This window comes from Ambystoma mexicanum, chromosome 11, assembly GCF_040938575.1.
Source record: "Ambystoma mexicanum isolate Mex_15411 chromosome 11, UKY_AmexF1_1, whole genome shotgun sequence".
In the NCBI taxonomy this organism is placed as follows: Eukaryota; Metazoa; Chordata; class Amphibia; order Caudata; family Ambystomatidae; genus Ambystoma; species Ambystoma mexicanum.
This window is the reverse complement of record NC_090934.1, coordinates 974903341-974921820: the sequence shown is the minus strand read 5'-3', so window position 1 is coordinate 974921820 and position 18480 is coordinate 974903341. Positions and strand designations below refer to the sequence as shown.

The window sequence follows — 18480 nt, the reverse complement described above, 5'->3', positions numbered from 1 at the left end:
TTTGGAGTGCCTCACTTGAGGCTACACTCCCCCCCCCCCCTTTCTCCACTGTGGGATTGGACTGTGGGATTGGGCGTGAGCGTTTTCTCTGCTGACCAGATGACTACATCTACCAGTAGCCCTTGCAGCAGATTTTTATCACCTGCAACTGCGGTGAGCTGCAAGTCCACCCAGCCTCCCTGATGACGTGTATTGGCACAGAAACCGGTCGGAGGAGTACACCAGTGGCCTGGAAGGTCATGCAGAGAATTGGAGTGCGCACCTTTCCTTGTTTTTTCATATATATATATATATATACTTTGTATTTTTATTTTTCTGCGTACTCCTTTTAAACTTTTCAGTTATTATTTTCTCATATATATTTTGTCTGTACCTACAAACCTCTATTATGTTTTACTATCATTGTTGATCTTTTCTCCTTTTGTTTCGGTTTTATTTAACCTTTCCGACTAGTTTGCATATACTAATTTTCTATATTTATTCTCAACCCGTAATGGCCTTTTCATCCTGAACTGTCCGTTTTGTTTACTGTTTCTACTTCCTTGTTTGGACATCTCCATTCCGTGACTCCGACCATGAATCACGTTGTGACGTCACTGGGCGTTTATGCGGTGACGTCATTGCACATTCATAACGCCCATTTCTCAGCCTCAAAATCATCCAGCTCTTTCACAGTGACCGCATCTTCCTGTTGTAGTAATCCTTTGACATTCAGCTTTCAATTTTTTTCCAGAAGTCCTGACCCTCTCTCCTTGTCACATAACACTTCTTTATTTCCACCACTGGTATTTTCTTAGTAATGTTCTGACATTCTATTTTTTTATGCAGCCTTCTCGTGTTGAAGGCCTTTTCACTTGCATACAGGTACCACTTATTTGCTTTTTTAATGCTTACTACTACAAAACATTTGGCGGAGGTTAGTCACTGGATCGTATTTTCTCTAGTATACATGTTCTCTTGTTCCTCCATACAGAGGCCGGATTTTTTAGCCCAAGACACAGGTATTTGTCTTCCTGTTCTTTTTGTTCCTTTATTTACCATGCATTATGAGTGATGATACACATAAGACCTTATTGGCAAGTTATCCTTTCTGTTTGTGTCTTCATAGAAGCAGACTTTGTACACCATCAAGAGAATGAGTACCAGCTTGGTTATTGTACATTTTGTCAATATTACTGCTTAATTTGCATCTTCAGTAGAGGTTCCCGGACTGAATTTTATTTTTATGTTATCCATATGTGCCCTGACGAAGGATAGTTTGCTATCCGAAATGAATCAGCCGTGATACCTTCTCTCGTTTGTCTTTTACTGTATTACCTACATTTGTCACTATAAAACATTTGTTTTGATAAATCATTCATTATTCTCTGTACCTTGATTAACTCTTGGCAAACATTCTCTGGTTTCTTATAGAACCCTTAGTGTGAGTACACAGCATCAAAGCTAATTTGCTCTGGTCTGTTTTTGCTGTTCTGTATGCGTGTAATTGTGCCTATTGGGATACTGTAGTGCTACTTATACCTTTGATTATATCTGTTTTCAGATTTGTTGTGGCTTTTCTTTTTTTTTCTTTTTTAACAACTCTTTTTATTGAGTAACCAAAATAGAGCCACAAAACAACATAACACAGCATACATGTGTTAGTACTTGTAATTATAACAGCTCAGTATATCAATATAGCCTGACTCCCTCATTCCCCAGAGTCTGTGGGCCCAGTACTCCAACATCCAACCCCCTTAAAGCCAATGGCAGCATGAAAACAGGGTGCAATCTTGATGCAGGGTACAAGCGCCCAGTCTCCTTGCATGCCTGCGGCCTCAATCATCATCCCACCATGTCCCACCTACCCCACATCTTTTGAAATTTCCAGGGGCAGCCTCTGTGCCATATACAATCTATTCTAGGGATCTGCATCAATCCATTCCCTCCTTCCATTTTGCCACCGTTGGAAGCTCCTCTGTCCCCCACATAGTTGCCAGGTCCCTCCTCGCCAAGACCAGTCCTGTGCCGATTAGTTGCTTCCCCCCCTCTAGAACTCACAGCATCACCCAGGATGTGCAGTAAGGACACCTTGGGGCATCTCAGTATCTCACTCCCCTCCAGCTGAGATAGAATTTGCAGGACGTTTTCCCAATATGACCTGATTTTTGGGAAAAGTCTAGATCATGGGGAAGAAAGACCCTGCATAGCTCCTGCACTTCAGAAAAGTATCGTCCTCCGTTCTTCCGAAAATGTTGGGTCCAGAATTGTATACCCAATGTGATATCATGAGTTGTACCAGGCATTGTCTTGTGGTCATATTGACCTTTCAGAATGATATTTGCACATCCCTCCGTTCTTCCTCTTCCAATGCGCCCAAGTCTTGTTCCCATCTAGTTCTGGCCCTACTCAGCTTCTTTGACGTGAAATTGTTTGTTGTGGCTATTCTTAATTGGGGGGTGGCACACACTCCAACCGCTTTCCATAACTTTGTTGCCACTCATCAACCACTCATCTTGCAAACAGAGTTCCTCTTTTTTGTTTTTTTTTAAAACCAACTTCTACTGGATTTTCTTAAAACATATAGTAATTTATAGCTCAGAGCACACATAGTCCCTCAGTCCATTGCCCTGCCCCTCCTCCCTCTGCCCACCCCTACACTCCTAAATCTGCCTCTCATTAGCACCCGATCATCAGTGTGCAGGTCCCCACGCATACCAATTGATCAGTATTTCACCCCCCTTCACGAATGTCAACTTTCCTGGGCCATCTGCCTTTTGCATATCTTTTTTATTTCTTCCATGATTCGGTCTTCTTCAGTAGCTTTTTTCCAATCTTTCTCAGTGACAGGCAAAACTGTGGATCAGCCTTCCTGCTCAAGTACACCATTGTCTTCCAACTCTTCAAAGTCATGCATCTCATTCGAGAAACATGATAAAGATACCAGGATAATGACACTGCGTGTTACAGATTGAACTACAAGCATATATTCCTGCAGTGTCGTCACCCATCTCTGATTCCACACAAAATCTTGTCTGGACTATGAATCATTAGCAGCTCACTTAGGGCCTTTGTGGTCCATCATTTCTTTTAAAACTTGCCCCGTATGAAAGTCCAAGACTATGGTATCACTCACCTTATAGCTATAGCTTCATTCCACATGATAGAGTAAAAGGTTTAAGCTTCCCTGAAAGGCCTATATACATATGCTGCAAACTGGCCTGACCAACAATGTTTTCCTTGAGATAGGACAGTACACAAACCTACATTGGAAGCATTAGCAATTCCAGAGTACTGTCTACAACCTCTGGCTCCATCAAGTTCCTGTGCCTGGCTTAAGCTTTACCATGTCTTGCTTATGCTCCTTGGACATGTGATGAAGTCCCCTGCCTGGTTCTGAGGACTGGAAAGGGGGTGGCTAGGGTGACACCCCACTCAGTGGATATTGGGCCATGGGAGGATCCCCTGGTCACTCTCCCTTGGTCCACATCAAGGGACACTTACAGTGCTTAAGTATGCAACAATCCTGGTGAAATTGAGCCTCCCCAATCCTCCAGTAGCTCAGGCAAGGGCAGTCCTGATAGTTTTTACCCTCTCTCCTACTGTATGAAGGCTGTATGGGATAGTTCTAGTGACCTCCTCGCCAACAGAGCCTGAAACTCCCTCTAAGCAGATCAAAATACACCCGAAAGGCAACTTCATTCACATGATATAATGATGCAAACGTGCCGTTCTTGGACCACAGTATAAAGAGTTTTTACTGGCATCAGTGAGATGCCCTGTGAGCACCCGAGACCTGCACTTGCCACAATGTTTAAAGTTTCCGGTCCTCCGACTGCTGGTTTTCCAGACAGTTGATACAAAGTTGTCACTGTCTTTGTCTCCCGGCAGAGGGTTCCCTCGCCACGGATATAATGTTTCAAATTCCATGAGAACTAACACCCTCTGCACATTCAAAGGATTCAGAAAGCTAACCACAGATTTCTCTAGCTTCTAATGAATGTACTGAAAACCTAGGGAGCCCAATCAGCCAGTATTGCTTGGAGCAGCAGGTGACTAATTTTGCAGTTGGCTGGAAATTGGATAAAGTGGAGGGACCAGAGCCTGAAGAGATGGAGGAGGTTGTCAGGTGGCAGCAGAGAAGAGCAGAAGGAAGAAGGAGGTGGTGAGAGCTAAAAGACTGAAGGAGGAGGTAGCAACCCCAGGGGTAGAGCGGTAAAGTCGTAATAGGTGGTAAGCCAAGGTTTCAGGAGGCGTGGTAAGAGAAAGAGTGCAGGAGGAGGTGGTGAGATTTGAGACATATGCGGTAACACCAGGCACTGCAAGTGATAATGAGGCGGTAATAACATCAGGTGATTAAAGTGATACAGTGGTGGTTCTGGTGGAAAAAACAGGTATAAAAGTTGGCAGCGAGGAAGTGCAACTGAATGTCGAAAGGAGGTGGTGATAACTTGGTGGAGAGAGGGCCATGACCAGACAGTGGTTTGGAGGGGGTAAGAGCAGGCATTCAAGGCGGTACTAAATTATGGTAATAGCTAAAGAAACCAGGGTAACATGAAAAGGTGAAGGTAATATGGAGGAGGGGGTGGGGGAAGAAGCAGGAGGAGGCCTGGGTAAGAGAGACTCCAATACAAGCCTTTCCAGCTCTCACAGATGAATACTTCTGCTGGCCAGTGTACTGGCAGGGCTAAGCACCGAGCGAGTCTTGGAGTACGGGACCACAGAAAACCTGCAACAAGATCATAAAGAGAAGAAGGGTTTGTGAAACCCTAAAGCCCACACTTTCCAGGTAAATGGGTGGCAAATCCCTTTCTGGAACTGTAGGGACTGAAATGGACACTCAAGGGGCTATGAGGGCCAGAGACTCCAAAGAATTGGGGAGGATATTTCAGTGGTCCCACACGGCTGGAGAAATCAGAGAACAGAAGATACCACCATCCTGACTATTTCGTTTAGGTTTGAGAACTCCCATTAATTGTCCCCTTCGTGTAAGAAAAACGTAAATAAATGCATGGTGTTTGGCACTTCTTGGTCCCAGGCAACCCTGTGTCAGACCATTTTCCCATTTTTAATAATGCCCTAAAAAATGCTGTTATTTGAGATAAATGGAGTGCAAAATGTGAATAATAATCTGTTATACCCGCAAAACGACATGAACCATTCCTTTTTTAGAGTTCGGGAGCATTACCGGCGGCTTCCACTAAACCTGTTCAAGCTGTACTCGTACTGCATTAATTAGATCACCTCCATTTTTAATACCGTCCTTTGTTTACTAACATTTCTCCTTTCTCAACGTGAGCACCTTTTCCTGAAGATCCTTAGCACTTGATGTATCACGCTAATGATTTTCACCATCAACTATGCTTCCATCCTGTAAAAATAAAACTTTCACCATATTGCCTAATCGCCTCTTCACACGGTGGAAGACCGCCTTTGTGGAAACCAGGGCAAACGGCACAGTTTGAAATTAAATACGTCACATGGTGCGAGAAATGCTATACTTGGTGATAGGCAAAGGTGACATTGAGTGGAGAGGATACCTTTGCTTACCCTGGGGATGTTACTATTTCAGTGAGATAAGGCAAATTTAATTTGTTTACTACAACATCGTTATGTAATCTTTATAGGCCAATGCATAACCTAATTTGCTTTCCCACTTTTTCAGCAATAGCAATGGATGAAACCCTTTCAGTGGCATTAACTTCTTGACTGTTAATGTCACAATAAAACACAACACATACATCTTCTTTCTTTTGAACTTTGTTAAATATTCCAAATATTTCCTTACATTTCACCATTTGTTTGCTAGTTACAGTTCCACCACAAATTGACTTAAAAGTCTATTTCCTTTCCTGTAACACAAAATTCTGCATGGGACCATACCGTTCGTTCTCTGAATAGAATCAATATTAGGACTCCTATCTTGTCATTTGATAATTCTGTTGTTGTACCTGCCTCATTCCTTGAGAAGTTACCCCAGCACAGGGCTCTGTGTTCTCTCCGTCCACAAGTCCAGCAAATCGATTCAACAGTGAAACTCAATTCTCCCTTGAGGTTTGCTCACTAGTCTACTCTGACTCTGTCGTTCATTTCAGTTTTTCTCTCGCTGATTGTTCTTTTTTCAATAACCCTCTTCCTCCGAACTCATTTCCATGCAGTTCTCGAGCACATTTCAGGTCATTTTCTTTGTTTAGGGAGGGATCTCTATTATTCCTTTGTCTGAGCAAAGCAGCACAAACTGGTCCCTGATTCTCTCATCTCTTGAGTTACAAAAGCAGCGTTTGTCGGCCTTCCCTCTCAACACAGTGATGTATTCCTCCACACTACATTTTGGCTTTGCTGTCTCGTGCTAAAATGGTCTTTTAAATACTGTGCCTATTTTTGTGTTCCAATACATATCAAGTATTCTCACACATTTTTTAAATTCCTTTCTAAGCTTTGTAGCATGCTACAGTGTCTCGAAGCGATATGAAGCACATGTAGGGCAGCCTGTTAGCGCTACATGTAACACAACCAACAAAAAAAACACTTCATATTATGGAAGCCACTATTTCGTTAAAATGATTAGCCATTCCTTGATTTGACAGCTTGCCTTTATCTTCGAAGTATAACATGATGTATTTCTGCAAGTAGCAAACACCTCTAGATGACAGGGAAGAGCAATGTTAATTAGGACAGGAATAAAGCAGAAGGGTCGAGGGTGGAGGTCTCCTCTCGTGTGTCCACTACAGCTCCCCATTCTCATTTTGTCTATCATACTGCAAAGGAGCCAATCTCGAAAGTGGGTTTGTGTCTGAAGCTCGGATGTGGGTATTTGTGTTTGGGGGGTTGGAAGTTGGTGCAATGTTTTGGGAAAGGTGATTGAATGTGTGGGTCACAAAATCATTCTAGTTCTTGGGTGATGATAGCCCTGTTATACGTCCACATATCATGCTGGGATTATCATTCATGCCCATAAATACTTTCTGTACAACACCCACTCTAATATCTTATTTGTGATACAATACCTTTGCATTGTTGTTATACTGGGTAACATTATTTCATCTCTGGTAAGTCATGCTACACCCCGTTTTTGCTGCGTAGTTCTGCCATGCTGCCCTATGCTAGTCCGTCCGGACTAGAAATGCTAAGCTTTCATAGGTTTGGTACACTAGGCTATGTTATGTCATGCTACATGTAGTGCTCCATTAACCATGCAAATAAATAAATAATACACATAAGGATCCCTCAGTTCAAGGAAAGGGTTATACTGCCTTGTAGATCTAAGCTTGTAAGAAGACTAAACATTTCTGTTTCACTAATGGTTTCCCGGCTGCCCTATTAACAGAACCAGGGAAGTGTCAACTGCAGCCAAGGTAGAGAAGGGTGTACAAGGCTGGAATATGCAGATTACCTCCTAGAAATGCACAGCCTCAGCCCAAGAAGGATACAACCCCTCAACACAATAACCATCCCAAGCACACACTAAGTACTTCTGGGAGCCCTGTCTAGGGCAGTACTCTCAGAGGAGCCCAACCATCGAAGGCCACTCACAGTTATAGAACCTGGCCATTTGTGGTGCGGGAATTAAGTAGAAGTTCATTATCTTTCCTTTTCTCTCATTCATTGTTTCGACTCACCTATTCTGACAATGATACTCAGGCATTGAGGAAGGCTACAAAATCCAACCACCCCTGAACAAAAGACATCGGGCCCTATTACAAGTACGGCAGTGTGGGTAAAGATGCTAGTATTCCAATTACTACCGCATTATGCTTCCCCCCTACTACAAGTTTGGTGGTAAAACGGAGGAAAATCCTCCACCTTCCTGTCAAAGATCAGCAAAATTGGCATAATTATTGCGGATTGTATCGCCAGTAGTAATTCCGCTGAAATCACCATGGAGTTCTATGACTCCAAAGATGGGGATTAACGCAGCCCTACAATCACTTGTAAATCTGTGGTAAATCTGCAGGACCAAGTGGCAGTAACGGTAATCGAGTTTGGTAGTAATTCGGCAGATCTACTGCCCATTAGGCCCAAACCCTCTAGAACATCTCACAAAAAAAGGGTGTCAGACCTTATCTGGCTTATCCCTCTCTACATACACTGTATCTCCATGCACATTTGCCTCTCACAGACAATCTGTGACTTGGCCACTAGGATTGGCAGTGCCAGAATTACAATTCTAGGGTTTGCTTTGTGGAAATAAATTAAGTCTCCTTGAGCACATATCCAACCCATCATACAGCTATGCACTATTTCTAGTTACAGATATTTAGCTCTCTGAAACTGCCTTCAAGTAAACATGGTCTCCTCCTGCAGACACCTAAGAAGTGACCCTAATACTTGCTGCCATCTTGATCAATGATCTACTCGGGCTGGCTCGATATGCACCCAAGCTATCACAAAACACTAACCTTCTTCCTTCATCCTGCTCATCCATCCTGAGCCCACCCTGTGGATTGTATATGTATCATCTTTTCCCCCACCGCTTCACCCCTCCCACTTTCCTAAAGGACAACGGTTTAGATACCCTAGATGCTAACTTCAAGGTAAGCCTTGGGGTTTTCAAATTACTATGATCTGGCACAGCATCAGAGATGTTTAATATAAATGTTAAATATTTTCTTCCATACCCCTAATTTATGTTCTGTTCTCCTGGCATTACTTAAATATTACAGACAAGGTGGAACACTCTGCATGTTGGTTTACCCGTGGGTTCACAGTTTCGATGATCCCCACTCCAGTAATGTTCAACATAAGAGTTATGTAGGCGTTTTCACTTTGGACACCAAATAAATATTTTTACCAGTTATCCACTTTCATCAGTTCACATCATCAGGAGTCTAACCTTCCACCTGAATAGTAGTGACACCCAAAAGAAGCAAATGTATTTTACTCACTAATACCTGTGACCACCAGACTTGACCAAAGTTACAGAGTTCTTTACAACATGGGATTTGTCTGACAACACAATTAAATTACATTTTTGAAAGAAGCAATAGTTCTGCAAGGTAAGAAAAACATACTTAACAATTGTTATCTACCAGACCACAGCTAAAATAAATAAATCTAAGCCTTACTAAAAAATAAAGAAGATTCTTACCTCTGGGATATGGTGGCTGAGGCAATATTGTTTTCTGCAGTGCGGGCAGAGCTGTCCCACTGTCAGTACGCTAACTTTGCATTTAGGGAATCCACATCTGCTGTCAGCCTTAATTGTAGCAGCAATCAGTGCATCAAAATCATCTTCAGTTGAGGAAGTAGCTCCAGGCTTAAGACCAGTCTTACCTAAAGGCCACACACAAAAGCATCAGCTAGTTATGGACTTCAATTGCCCCACAAGATCAGGTAAAGAGATTGGATATTGATTAAATGAAAACACTGGTCCAGCGGAAAGAAGCTGTGATGAATCTGATGATGTCATCACTCCTCTCCCGGGGATGGCCTCTCCCCATGTGGCCAGAGAACTGCAGCCGCTACCTGATCCTGACCCTGGGGGTGGCTATTTGAAGGAGGTCTACAAGGGGGAGGCGACCTTCAGGGGATGACACAACATCAGGTGAAACATGATATCCCACATTTCCCCTAGACACAGACTACCCCCTCTGTAATTCCACAAGCCTCCATGGCATATTGTAAGGTTACTCTACAACATCCTAGGGGTAAAAGTGTATAAAACTGTTATTCATAGTCATTCTTCCCCATATATTGTTTATGATGGTGCTGATAATCACTCTTTAGTCATGCGGCCACACCCAACATGCAGTAGTGCCACCATACATGCACAATAGGGATGAAGGGACTACTGCGAAATTAAAAATTTAAGCAAAGTGATCCACTGCATCCAACATAAACCAGTAGACATAACTTACACACAAATTAAACAATACTTGCATAAAAGACACAGTACTCAGTGGCACTTTCATTAAAGTGAAGGTAAATACCTACAAAAAGTAAAATTCTTCAAACATTATGGTTTACCCTATTATTAAACACTAACACACTGCATAATTAACTTTGTTGGAACCTTAACTCACCCTCACCATCACCAGGCCAAAAAGAAGAAGCAACACAGATGACTATCTTTACAAAATACACCAACACCAATATAAAATACATTCTTAAAATACACATTACATTTTAAACTATAATTGTAATATACACAATAAATAATAAAATATATCTTGAAACTACATTTCACACCAAACAATAACTAACATTCTCATGCTATGTACAAACAAGCACACATCCACTGCAATATACAAACAAGACACCATGAACACATTAAAAACAAACTAAGGATGGGTTAAGATTCCAACATTCTTCTTTTAATTGTATGTTTTTAAAATATTGGAACAACATTAACATTGACATACCCAGTGTTTGTAGCGAACCTAGCCTGCACTTTTAGATATTCAGATATTCAGTGAAAAACGTGGATAAAGAGAGATTATGGTTCGGTTTATCTGAAAAGAACTTTTAAATTCATGAAAATAATATTCATCAAAGCAATGTTAGGGGTTGCAGACAAAAAACAAAACCCCTTGAGTTCTTTATGTCCATCAGTTGCCGACCGCCATCGTGTACTGCTCAGGATGCCATAGATGCCAAAACAAACTAAATGTAGTTATTCACAGTTACTACAGGATGGTATGCAATCTTCTAAGACATTTGTAAGTGCTCAACTTCCATTTTTATGGCCTCGGTTGTTTGAGGATTCGGGAGTCTATGGTCTGAACATTATCGAATAAACTGTACATTACAGGAAAATAATAGTTTCCTATGGCCATGCAATTCCTCCCAGGGCCCCAATGATGCTAATGGCCATTTTGCACGGCAATGCCTTCATCAAGCTCCGGGCACACCAAAGCAACCCAATGTACTTAATGGCCATGGCTTTATGCCACGCCCTGTGAAGAGTTTTCCACCGGAAACCAGAAGGTACCAATAATGGCCACTGAGCATGACCACTATGCCATGGTTATTGCCTTTGGCCACGCCGCAGGCATCTCATGCAACCCACTGTTGCCATATCTAGTGCCCCCTTTGCACTGGACATCTGCTGTGGCCACTGGCATGGCTTTCGATCATGGCCACCCAATAGTAGAGCAGTTTCTAGCTGGGTTTTCAGGATCAAGCAACTTTTAACTCTCTGGGGATTCCCCCGACACAAGGGGACAGGGATTCTCCACATGCAAGCTCAAAGCGTGGAATATGGCAAAACAAAAAATAGAAAAAGAATTTCTTCGAACCTAGCTTGGTACCCCTGAGAGGAGCAATCAGCTGTCTTTTGTGGGACCCACTGACTCTGAGACGTCAAAATAAACTGCTTTTGTTCCATTTTTGGGTGATATTCCACACCTACCGGTATCCCTTTCAACTTAATCCGATTGGCTGTTCTTTAACTAAACAATCTGGTTCTTCTTTACTGAAATTCTTGAAACAAAACATCGCATTTGGTCTAAGAAAAAGGTCAGCAAGCCAAGATATGTGCAATGGGAATTTGGCCCTTTTGGGTGAAGGTAGGGAAATAGAAATAAATACAGACTAATTTTCAACAGACCATCACGGGATTGTGAGCCAGACCAAATGATGGCTCTAGGTGCAGTTTGGATTTTAATCTGTTCAGTGGTTTTTGTTCCGGGTGGAGCAAAAACTGGCCTTTGGGAAATTTGCCCTAAGATAATTTGCATAGAAAACACAAACTTTGGTACCCCTTCCTACAATACTGTCCACCTAGATAGAACTTAACAAAAGCCTTATAGTTTTAGTAACTCTGTAGTTATAGTTAATTTCCAAAGATTCTCACTCGGACCATTTGGAAAGTTCATGAGGTTCTAGCAGTGGGATGGTAGAAGGGAAAGTTATACTAGGGGTCCCAAACCATTGCATTCCCTATGGAATCTCTCTTAGGGTAAACTTTGCTCTTGCCAACTGCAAGAATCGTTTGACAAATGTATGTCAAACCTTTGAGAAAAACTAGAATCTCCCCCAAAAAGTGTGCTTTCAGTTCTTTGGTGAAAATCTGCCCACCCGTTTTTAAAAAAAGATACTCCCAGAAGTGACCAGAATCCTGTGATATTTCAAACTTGTGGACCCACAGTGCCATTTCTAGGGTCCTGATTACGCAATTTAGTATCGACAGACAGTAAATGGCACCGAGATTAGCCAGTCAAAAAAGAGACAATTTTCCTGGAGATGGCCTTCTGCAAAATGTTTTACATTTCTGCCACTGTCACCTGCTCATATTCTCAGTTTAATGCGGAAACTATGTTTCAATTTTTTTAAAACTGCCATATTGAAGTCCCTTGGTGCCCCATCAAAGCTCCAGGTAAAAAGGTCAGAGTGGGTCGCTGAGGGGTGCAACATTCCCTCCGAAAGGTAAATAAAATTGTCCTTTCTCTGGCAGTCAGCGCACACTGTCCACTGGCCGAGACATGTCTACTGGCTTGAATTGGGCCTCTGACCCACCTGGAACTCGAAGACCAAATATGCAGGGCTAGTGTTGGCTCACAGACCTGTCATGGACATTAGGAATGGGCACAGGCATTGCCCAATGGCCACATCAGGTGGTATGAGGGATGCCAATGCCTGGAGCAAAAGGTGTACTGGGTATGACTGCAAAGAACATGCCCTGGGGAAAGTTGCCAGTGGCCATGTTGTGGATCTGGGAGTAGCCCGAGGCATGGGCAACGTCCATGTTGTAAGCAAAAGTGCCCACTGGGCGTGGCCTTGACCATGTTACGGTGTCAAGGAGGTGCTGGTGCATGGCCAAAGGGGACATGGCATTTGTCCAGGCAATGTGACTAGTGGCAGTTGTCATCATTCACACAGGGCACGATATATACACAATTTCAAAAGGGTAGTCTATGTGGCTGCTGTGCAGATGAGGCTGAGAAGGACGGGAATCTGAAATGTGAGTGAGGCCACTTTTGCCCTAAAGGAATAATGAAGCATTTTACAGTCTGGAAGGAAGTAAACAGCATAGTGCTCCAGAATGCATAATACAGTGCATCTTAGTGTCCCGCCCACCAAGGGAATAACCACTGTAGATAATAAGCACTCTGTGAGGGGAATTAATATTCATGATACATTTCCAGATAAAGCTTAACTGCGCTAAGAAAAATCAAGGCTATGCCATGCCCTTTCCACATTGGAAAATGGATTAGAAGAAAATGTGAATGATAAAATGCGCCAAGAACTTTCATAGGGTTGATGGTCCAGTTATCTTTATCGAGCACTGAGAAAGGCTCAAAAGCCACCAAAACCTGCAGCTCATTGATCCTCTTGCTAGAGTAACAGGAACGCCTATTTCCATAAAAACAAGTGTAATTGTACTGTAGTTTGTACTTGAAAGACTGGAGGGCCAGCCCAGAAAGACAGTGGCTTGGGATGATGCCAACAGAGGCAACAAGTAAAAAAGACCATTAAACTGTCTTTTATCAAATGCATTTGAAATCAAAAAGGATTCTTTTTTAGAATTGTGGTATGCTTCAAGAGCAATAGGGTACATCCTGCTTGCATCTTGCTTAATATGGAGCCATTGGCCACTAGTTCAACCAAACCTTCCTAATATTGCAGTACCACCATTGGCCTTAAAAAGAATGACAAATATCAAAGATAAGTTGGTTAATTCCGGATACCAGCAAAAGAAAACCGCCCTCAAACAAGCAACTCTTTGGGATCTTCCCCAGGTGACCGGCCGTCACCCTTGCAGAATGTGTTACATCTGAAAACGTACATGAAAGCTGACTGAATTCACTGTAGGGAACGAGAGAATGGCAATTGAGGGGTGCAGCAAAATAGGTCACCAATTGTATTGCCTGTCTGTGTGGACTTTGTTACATCGGTTAAGACCTCAAGAGCAGTAAACACTTGAAGTTTGGAACATAGCTCTCACATTTGGCTATTGAAGATAAGTTAGAGCGAAAGGCTGGACTGGTAGGCACTCGCAGATTGTGTTGGCAACTTCAGCTACAGAATCCTTGAGAACCCAGGTGGGGGTGGAGGATATTTCTGGCCATAAGGACCCTGGAAGGAGGGGGGGATACACACCTACAAAGTTCAGAGAAACGTAAAGTTCCAAGGGGGAATGATACAAGTCTTGAATATGTAGGTGATTCAAGGGAGTGAATCAAGGCCAAGACAAATACACAGATCAAAACAAAGATCTTAACAAAGGCACAGATCAAGACAATGAAAAAGATCAAGGTGATTGCTGGGGCACTATAATTCAAACTGAGACTAAGTTGCTTGAAGGACAATGTCCTGGCTGCAGAAGCCCCGGAAATGTGAGGATTTAGATCAGTGCATCGGACTTTGGACTACAGGCATTAGTGCTAACATTAGAAAGACATTGGGGATTGATGTCATTAGTTTTTAGTAGAATACTTCTTAATGGAGGAATACAGTTGCAGAATAACAAAAGAAAGATTCACAGAGATTGCCTGCCTAGCTAACATGTATAGGTTAAATTGTGTGAATCTATGTCACAGTGAGAAGGTAATCCAAGGGAGTCAGTTGTTGGAACGTGTGTATAATGAGGCATTATTTCAGCTAGAAGCATACATTTATTTTGTTTGCCGATCCCTGCAAACTGCCCCAGATACTTACTTAATGTCTTCAAAAATAACTTAATAAATCAAAACAAGGACGTGATAGGCTGCAGCCTCTTGTACAGAACTGTGCCACTTTAACATGTGGTTAAAGCTAAACACTGCTATTAAAACGTGTATTGTTGGGCATTGACTGCATGCCATTATTTAGGGGCTTCACTTGAACATGGAAAATATTGGTTATCTAAAGCTTTAAGAACAGCTAAGAGGTGCATTTTTACAATTTGGATATTGAATAAAAAGCCTAGGGTCAATGTGAGAATTTCGAAAATCGTTTAACATTAGCGGCTAAAGAAAGCATTATATGCCTTTATAAAAATGTACAAACAAGATATGGAGGATTTGACCATATTTCCTAGAAATGCATGCTTAATGTCTCAATGTTCCTATCTCCTCTTTCCTTTCAACCAGCCTTGCGTTTTTATCTCCTCGGTTAGGATTTTTCTGTTTTTCTATTTCAGAAAATAACATTTTCAAAAGAAGAAAGCATAAACACATGAACAGGGTTAACAATAGATAGTAACCAATGCAGAATTTATTTTTAACCTACCTTTTGATTCACAGCTTTTCTTTTTCTCCATCATTTTCTGTACATTTAGGTTGCTATTTTGAATGGCCTTTTCTTCACGTTTTGCCTTTTCTCTTTGCATCCTTTCAATGTGCAAAGTTTTCAGATCCAGCACGCTTGTATTGTCCTTTGGATCCGCCTTTTGAATGCAGTCTTCAACCTTTGAACTTTCTGTGGGTTGTCTGATTTGCTGCTCTTGTATTTTTGTAGGAGGTTGATTTGCGGTGGACGCCAGTTTTGTTTTGGAAATGGTTATGTATCGTTCTTTTCCTTCTCCAAGGCTTGCATGCTGTAACCCATATGATTCGGCTATTTGGTGCACCAATAATCTGTCATGGGAATTTAATGTGGCGGGGAAATCGAACTTCAATTTATTGGTATCCTTAAGAAATTCAGTGACCATGCTTTTCAATTTATCCACATTTTCTTTCATTAAGTTCTCTGCTTTCTTGCTTTCTGTAGTATTCATACTTGCAATTTTCCCAGAATGCTCTGGGATCAGAGTGGTGAATGCTTTATTTGCTTTCTGAAATTCTTTAGGTTTCTGGCAACCTGAATGTTGTCCGTTTGATTTGGGTTTTGCAGAGTCTGATGTAGTCGTTGGAGACTCTGCCTGCCCACAAGTATTTTGGGAAAGCGAATAGTTCTCTGGGACAATATCATCAAGATACTCAAAGGCTGTTCGGACTTCTCCATTTTCAGTCATATAATTCACCAGAGTTTTCAAGAACTTGTGGCTGCTGACAGTTCGGGAATCACAAATGAGGGCCAAGTGACGACGGGCACGAGTCACAGCAACATTTATTCTTCGATCTTCAGAGAGAAAGCCCACATCACCTGACAAAATATCATGTTAGTAGAAGGAACAGACAATATAAGTATAACAAGCAGAAACACAGTAAATCATAAATCTTTACATTCATATCAATTTTGCCTGTGTTGATTCACGGATTAATAATTTATAATAATGTCCTCCAACATGCTTCAGACTAGCAAACCGGCTTAATGGCCAGAAATGCACAACAAATGGTGACCGCACATTTTGTCATTCAACGCCGAAGCAAGACATGGTGCAAAAAAGCAGTTGTACGTGGCTTTTCATGCCATTGGTTTGGCGGGCTGCCAATGTTCTGAAAACAGGTATGATGCTAGGGACAACAGACATGGTTGTGATCTGCAGGGCTTGCACTAGACGCATGGGTACTCATTATGTGGTCCTCCAGATGTTTTGGAAGTCAATTCCCATAATTCCCAGCCAGAATAGCTAATGGTGAAGAATCATGCAAAGTGTAGTCCAAAACATCTAGCGGACCACATAATAACAAACCATGAAAAGGATGCAATCAGTTGGCTGCAAAAAAGGTTAACAGTACGCACTTTCCAGGAGTAGCAAGGCCCTGGCTTTTTTTTTTTTTATAGCCATCAGTTACACTATGCAGTTAGTACACTTACGACTGGGCAGTTTGTTTGACTTGTCCACAGAAAACTCCATACATTTTAGGAAATTCATTCATTTTCTCTATTGGAGACACAAATAGGGACGCAAGGTCTTAGTTCACCAATTGCTTTTAATGTATGTTTATAGGATAAAATAAATGCTTCAATAGTAAAGCAAGGTACAAATCATATAACCTTTACATTTAGCTTGAATCCAGCGAAGATGGCTTTGAATTCTCTTCAGTGGCTTGTTGGGATTTGTTTACCACTATAGAACTTGACCAGACTAAATAAATATAGAAAAAAACCTCCAACTGAACATCGCTGGGAAATTAAAAGTAGCATGGGAGCTCCATGACTATACAAAAGGCATGCAGTCAACAGCAAAGGCATGTTTTCTATAATTTCCTTGACAGTTGATGGGAGTGCATTCCACACTGTTTACGTAGTACATTTTTATTGTAATGCACATCTTAAACAACATGCTTTATAATAGATTTTTATTGAATTTTTCAAAATCACAAAAAAGCCACAAGAGCGCAGAAATCCTTTTGGGAGCATGGGTCTAAAAATGATCTGAACCGTCCCTCCACAAGTTGATGCATCTAGATCATAGTTGATACTCAATCGTTCCTGCCCCATCTTAGGAATAATTTAATCACTTGGAACTTCGGTTCCCCAGCATTGGTATGCGACCTAGACCTCTTACTAGAGGTGGTTCGCTGGGCCATCCTGCCCTGCCATAACGAGGCATGGCTCCGTACAGACGCAGAGTCAGAGGCCCTGCCGGTGTCCTCGAGCCACGCAACGGGACAATGGCGATCCCTTCACGTCTTGTTGGAAAACGACTGACAGATTTCACAGTCCTGGATGACTTGATGAGGATGACGGCAGTAGAGGCAGTCGTCGTGCTGATCTTCCACATAGACATTTTTCAATCCGCAGTGGGCCTAGGCCTTGAACAGGGTCTTCCTCATGGATTCGGCAATGAGGTAGGCACAACTACGCAGACAAAACTTTGTGGGAGATTACTGGCGGCTGGAACAGTCCCCGGATCCAGCACCTTCGCCGCCAGCGCCAGTTGTCAAGAAGATGTAGAAAAAGACTAATCTTTCATCAAAATGATGTTAAAAGTCAGTCACATTATTTTTGAAGATAAGTTAAATAGAGAATATTTTTTTATTATGCATTAGTTTAATCATAAAATTTCAAACACAAGAAAGAAACAAAGAAAGAGCACAACAGATAAATATATAACAAATTAGAGACAGTTACCATACATTTCATATTTAAAAGGTAATAAAAGTCTATTTTTTTGTATATGATCAACTTGTGATTTTTACAAAGACAATTTGCTTCCTATGAATTCTGAAGATTTCTAAAAGTTTCTGGACACAATCTTCGTAGAGATGACTTGGTGAAAGTAGTTACTGTTATTTACTGCCTTCACATCTCTATGTTTCATGTGCTTTCATTTTGTCGAAAATGATTGTCAGAAGTTTTGTTGTTGCAATAGGCTATTCGAATTTTCTAGATTAAATGATTCTTAGAAGTTTTTCATTGCTTCATTCCAAATATCATAGGCAAATGCAGCGATGACGATGGATTCTGCTCCAAATAGAGTAGCCCAGAATTGATCTTGAGCGACGTCTGCCATGTTAGTGACAAATTTGCCATAACCTTTTTGACAGCATTCTTTGAGGAAAGAGCAATTGGTCAATAAGTGTCATCCTGTCTCCACTTGAGTGAGGCAGAGACGACAGATGCGTTTTTCCATTGGTATGCTCTTCCAGGAGCGGATATGCTCCATAGTAGGGAGAATATTTAGGTGTAAACGCATAATAAAGCGTTAACGTTCCATAATACAGCGTTTAGTTAGGTACAAGCAAGGTTTAT

The 18480-nt window shown here is 41.7% G+C and overlaps 1 protein-coding gene across 1 annotated transcript in view; it reads right to left on the bottom strand.

Annotated features, from left to right (window-relative positions):
- Positions 1-18480, bottom strand: part of IGHMBP2 (immunoglobulin mu DNA binding protein 2) — a 530708-nt gene that overhangs the window by 35194 nt on the left and 477034 nt on the right. The window contains exons 13-14 of the mRNA XM_069624129.1: positions 15130-15984; positions 9068-9252 (exon numbers count right to left, since the gene is read on the bottom strand). Of these exons, the coding sequence (XP_069480230.1) occupies positions 9068-9252; positions 15130-15984 (1040 nt within the window). The remainder of the gene's footprint in view (positions 1-9067; positions 9253-15129; positions 15985-18480) is intronic.